Raw genomic sequence first — 6,000 nt, 5'->3', positions numbered from 1 at the left:
CATCCACACAGCAGGTACATATTTCCTGTGGAGCAAAAGGGGAAATGAATCTAATTTACAAAACATGCTCTGCCTCACCTCATCTTCATAAATCACCAGAAGATGACGCACTTTGACCATCACCTCTTCATGACTGTTGATTCTGCTCAAATCAGCCAAATTGACCCTGTATCAAAAAATGGAGACAATCTGCCGCTGTAATGAACTGCCCTCATCTAATGTCTGTATAAATGACTTTCAGTGGCACATCCCATTTGAGGTATTTTTCATACAGCATGGGTTAGAAATACTAGAAACACATTATATATGGATAGTAGATTGAAACTTGATAGGAATATGAATACAGCCCAGGATCTATCACATCCCTGACAGAACAGACTGGTTGTTTCAACTTCAACTGTCAATCTGAGGGAGTTAGTATGTTCCCACATTAGTCTGACAGGTCTGGGTGTGAAGCTGGGATTTAGAGGAGTAGCCTGACGATACTTCACCTAAATGGGGCTCCCATGAATATAGAGATGTCACATTCTCATGAGCCATTAGATGGTGAGTTACAGGGAGACATGAAGCTGATGTCCCAATTGTCACGAACGTTGTTGTAAGAATCAGACCAAAATGCAGCATGGTTTGGGTTCATCATCTTCATTACGTGAACCGGCAAAAAACAATAAAGAACAAAACGAACGTGAAGCTATGCAGTGCTCAAGGCAACTATACACAAACAAGATCCCACAACAAACAGGTGGGAAAAGGCTGCCTAAATATGATCCCCAATCAGAGACAACGATAGACGATAGCCAACGATAGCCTCTGATTGGGAACCATACCAAGCCAAACTAGAAATAAAGAAACTAGAATGCCCATCCTGTCACACCCCGACCTAACCAAAATAGAGAATAAAGGATCTCTAAGGTCAGGGCGTGACAGTACCCCCCCCCCCCCCCCCCCCCCCCCCCCAAAGGTGCGGACTCCGGCCACAAAACCTGACTCTATAGGGGAGGGTCCGGGTGGGCATCTAGCCTCGGTGGCAGCTCCGGTGCAGGACGTAGACCCCGCTCCGCTCGCGGATCCGCCCGCTTCATGTGCCTCCAACTCAATTATCAAGTTTGCAGACAACACAACAGTAGTAGGCTTGATTACCAACAACGACGAGACAGCCTACAGGGAGGAGATGAGGGCACCCGGAGTGTGGTGTCAGCAAAACAACCTCTCACTCAACGTCAACAAAACAAAGGAGATGATCGTGGACTTCAGGAAACAACAGAGGGAGCACCCCCCTATCCACATTGACGGGACAGCAGTGGAGAAGGTGGAAAGTTTTAGGTTCCTCGGCGTACACATCACAGACAAACTGAAATGGTCCACACAGACAGTGTGGTGAAGAAGGCGCAACAGCGCCTCTTCAACCTCAGGAGGCTGAAGAAATTAGTTTTGTCACCTAAAACCCTCACAAACTTTTACAGATGCACAATTGAGAGCATCCTGTCGGGCTGCATCACCGCCTGGTATGGCAACTGCACCGCCCACAGGTTTTCCAGAGGGTGGTGCGGTCTGCACAACGCATCACCGGGGGCAAACTACCTGCCCTCCAGGACACCTACAGCAACCAGTGTCACAGGAAGGCCAAAAAGAGAATCAAGGACAACAACCACCCGAGCCACTGCCTGTTCACCCCGCTATCATCCAGAAGGCGAGGTCAGTACAGGTGTATCAAAGCTGGGACCGAGAGACTGAAAAACAGCTTCTATCTCAAGGCCATCAGACTTATACAGCCATCACAAACACAGAGAGTCTGCTGCCTACATACAGACTTGAAATCATTGGCCATTTTAATAAATGTATCACTAGTCACTTTAATAATGCTACTTTAATAATGTTTACATATCTGCATTACTCATCTCATATGTACATACTGTATTTTATACCATCTACTGCATCTTGCCTATGCCCCTCTGTCAATGCTCATCCATATATTTATATGTATATATTCTTATTCCATTCCTTTACTTTTGTGTGTATGAGGTAGTTGTTGTGGAATTGTTAGATTACATGTTATATATTGCTGCACTGTTGGAACTAGAAGCACAAGCATTTCTCTACACTCGCAATAACATCTGCTAACCATGTGTGTGTGACCAATAACATTTGATTTGATCTGATAACTTGGAAATTTTACCTTTTCCCAATAATATAAGACCTAGGATTTGACTGAATGAAAGTATTAAATCATTGATACCAAGATGAAAAATGCAATGTTTCTTAAAAAAATAAAGAGTTATTTATTTACATAAAATGAGTTATACAATATAAAATCAAGCTTATAGTAACTGTGAGCAACATTTTGACAATAATGTTCTGCAATACACGACACATGACACAGTGTTGGTCAAAAATAATTCAACGGTATCACAGTGCCATCCACCTTAAAATGAGAACTAACTTTCAGTCCCATTCACAAAATATTTGAAATATTGAATCTTCTCAAAGGACGTATACTGGAGCTCCGAGGTTTAAGGATCACCCACAGCCTTTCAGTGTCTTCTCTTGCCTGATGAGAAATAAAGCACATAGAGTAACAGGTTAATACAGAGACAGGTTGGGAAACCTCACTGTTAAAGGAAGAATATAGATGAGCACCATGACTGACTATTTGTGTCATTAATAGAATTGTTTATTGAATTGCATCATAGTTTTACATAGAAGCTCACCATTCTTCCCTTTTCTGGCCTTTCCCTTATGCGATTTCCTCTTCAGTTGCTTGATGAGTTTGGCCACCCAGTTGTTCTTGGTGGCAGGAGGAGCACACAGTCTATGATTCTTCTTCGTGACAAACCTGTTGTCAGAAGTAAATGGCAGATCAGACACATTGCATCAATGCAGTCACACACAGGCAGAAAACATTCACTTGTGGTTAGGGTGATGGGTTCAATTCAGTCTGTAGAAGGTATAATGTTGCTTACACAGTGGCAGCTATCCGACATCCTCCACTGACTGTCTGGATACTGTATGACTTCACCACTCTGTGGGGAAGCTTGGTATCGGTCGTTGTCAAGCAGCAGTCCAAAGCCTGATCTGTGCTTGCTGAAGGGACACACACACAAACACACAGCAGGTTAGATTATACCCTCTGTGTATCCCTTCTGTGTGCATATACCGTTCTACTCAAATTAAATGTCAATATTCTCTTGAGAAGATGAAGAGCGTGTTTACAGTTCTACAGATGATGATAACGACTAGTGATCAAGGCACAGCATCATGTTACTAAGACGTTATTAGAGTAGTTACTATGACGCCAACTTGCAGCAAAAGTAGTAATAACAGCAACTCTGCAGTAGAAAATAAGAGGATCTCACCTGCTACATGGCTCCAGAGGACTGATGCCAACAGAAGAAGTGCAGCCACCCGTAAAGACATCCTGTCTCAGTTGTGCTCTGTCTTAATGCGTTAGACAAGGATCTGCAGATCAATGGACTACTGTGGTTCAGGCACAGCTTTATATCCTCACCGTAGAACTCCTTTCACTTTCACTGTCCTCAAGTCACGCACCCATTTCCCGTAAACCATGCTTCAGCTCAGTACGCCCCTTCACCTCTCACCTTTTTATAGAAAACTAAATAGAGGCTCTGCCAGCGCTTTCTTCTGAGTTTAAGAATACTTTCACTGCAGTTACGCCTCCAGGCAATAATGTCTGTAAATCATTTTCACCATTGATGGGGAGATAAGCAACATATGAGAAATGATAATAGAGGATGGCCTCAGTCCTGTGCGTGGGTGTGTGGCTTGTGTCAACGTGTGTTGGTTTGTGGCTGTTTGTGTGTATGTAGGAGGGGGGCTGTTACTGTAAGTCAGTACTCTTTCTTTTATGTATGTGTTTTACTGTGTGACAGAGGGGACAGACACGTCTGAGGCAGGCTACCTCTATGATGTGTTTGTCTGCCCTTACCTGTCTGTCTCCCAGATATGAATTGTGTGGAACCTTCTCAAATACACTGTAGCATAAAATGTACATTCCAGTGGTTGTCTTACTAACCCCGTGTCAGGTCTAGGCTAAAACGCTTATGAAGACTGATGAGGCATGAAGAGAGACGAAGGCTTAGTGTTTACTTTGATCCTGCGTTGAGCTAAATGTGTCTCCCTTCCAGCTCGTTTTGCTATTATATGCCACCCAGTCTCTATGATGGATCAAGCCAGAGGCACCCTTCTCCTTCCAAACCCAGTGATTAGAACAACTCGTTTTACACTGCGTTTTATCAAAAGGGTACACAATATGGCTTCTCAATACAAAGTACTTATCATTAAATCTCTTACGTTGTTTAGAATATCTCTGCACACAAAATGGACCAGTAGCTCGTAACGAAATAAGCTGCAGAACATAGGACTGGCACTGCCGTTTTCCCATTTTGTTATCTGACACATAACTAAACCCATCAGAGTCCTAATAAACTTGCTTGTTCAAACTTGTATCTCGTAAAGCTTGTTCAGATCGGTTATTAGGAATGATTATCTAATCACTGTGAAGTCTCTTTAAAGTGTCATGTCACATAAACACCACATTATGTCAATTCTTACCAGTTTCACATAACTCTATTCAACGCCTGCCAGATCTATGCTGGGATCTTTGTTGGGTAAGCCTATTCCGGGAAAGAGAGCCCTTGATAATGTCCTGGCATGAAAGATATAGAATCTGCAGGTAAGTAAGGCATGGCACAATAGATGGCAGTCCTCCAGTGGCGGGCAAGGGGATTGTCAATCAGTACTTTGTTCTGCTGTGACAGAGACATGTAATTACCAACGGCTGGAGCTACAGAGACCTGATGATGATGCCAAATGGAGGATGACGGTGCCAATGACTGTTCTCATGTTCTCCTGTTTCATAGGCCATGAATGTTTAGTACCTTAACAATTAACAACCCCTCGCAGCAGTCAAATCCTAATAGACTGTGGCGGTCATCCGTAGGTGAGTAATTTGCCCCATGCTCGCCTCATGTCAACCGTAAAGTTGGAGCTGGCCTGCCGATGCCACTGTCACTACAGAGTTATGTAGTTGTCCAGTCAACAAACAACTAGCCAGTACTAAGAGGGTTGTATGTGTAATGGTATCTCTTGTTTTTGGCCAGAAGCCAAGCAGAAATTCACTGTAACAGTTCCAAGAATACTTGGTTTTTGGGAAGTCATTCCACAGGGATCCCTGACAGATAACATAAGACCAACAATGACACGCTATGTACACCTCTTTTCACAAGAAAGCAATGTCGTACGAAAACCATCCTAGCTTCTAAAATAAGCAGTATGAGACTGTTTAACAATGTATATTGCACACTTATTTCGCACAGCTATTCCTTTATACTCTGACAGTGTTAGTCATGTAATCTTTAGTAATTAACCTTGTGTTCAAGGAAAGGCTATGATAGTGGCACTGCATATTTGTACATGATTATGATGTTAATCTTCTACTGGGTGGTAAAGGAGAGCCAGGGAGTTGTGGAAGGCTGCTTGGCCCTATGGCAAGTGTCACCATGACTAAGGGTCAATAGCTACAATTCCCAGAAATTCGTCAGGCAGTCAGCAGGGGATTCCCAACCTCTCACAGTGCCATGGAAACTGCTGATGTAACCTTGAATCGACAGAATGTATCAACTCCTACCTCACAGCCTGAACCAAGCAATGGAAATGGGCTGCACATGGACTCCTCTCTTCAGGTGGGAGTGCCAGAAATTTGGAAAAACAGTTTTTTCAGCATCCCTTTGTTCTGTTTTTTTTTTTTAATTGGACATTGTTTCATGTCTCAATTAGCAACACATTTCAAGCCTAACTTCCTTGAGCAGAGCTGTTCTGTTGTAATGACTGTGACTAGCAATGACTAGTGTGACTGACAGACCAACTTCGGTGCTGCTTTAAATGAAGTGCAGCTCATAAAGTCATCATAAAGCCTTCATAAACACTACATACATGTGTTACAAATCATCTTTAACCATATGTCATGCTTTGTAAAGGGTTCAT

General features: G+C 43.1%; 1 protein-coding gene across 1 annotated transcript; it reads right to left on the bottom strand.

The window, feature by feature from the left end:
- Nucleotides 1-2,261: 2,261 nt before the first annotated feature.
- On the bottom strand, nucleotides 2,262-5,789 carry LOC120026484 (C-C motif chemokine 19-like). Its single transcript, XM_038971357.1, has 4 exons — nucleotides 3,354-5,789; nucleotides 2,961-3,081; nucleotides 2,709-2,833; nucleotides 2,262-2,548 (listed from the first exon to the last, which is right to left on the bottom strand). The coding sequence occupies exons 1-4, from the start codon at nucleotides 3,412-3,414 to the stop codon at nucleotides 2,532-2,534; spliced, it is 324 nt and encodes a 107-aa protein (XP_038827285.1). The 5' UTR covers nucleotides 3,415-5,789; the 3' UTR covers nucleotides 2,262-2,531.
- Between the last annotated feature and the right edge of the window lie 211 nt (nucleotides 5,790-6,000).

Source organism: Salvelinus namaycush, chromosome 31 (assembly GCF_016432855.1).
Source record: "Salvelinus namaycush isolate Seneca chromosome 31, SaNama_1.0, whole genome shotgun sequence".
In the NCBI taxonomy this organism is placed as follows: domain Eukaryota; kingdom Metazoa; phylum Chordata; class Actinopteri; order Salmoniformes; family Salmonidae; genus Salvelinus; species Salvelinus namaycush.
This window is presented reverse-complemented; position numbering and strand designations above follow the sequence as displayed.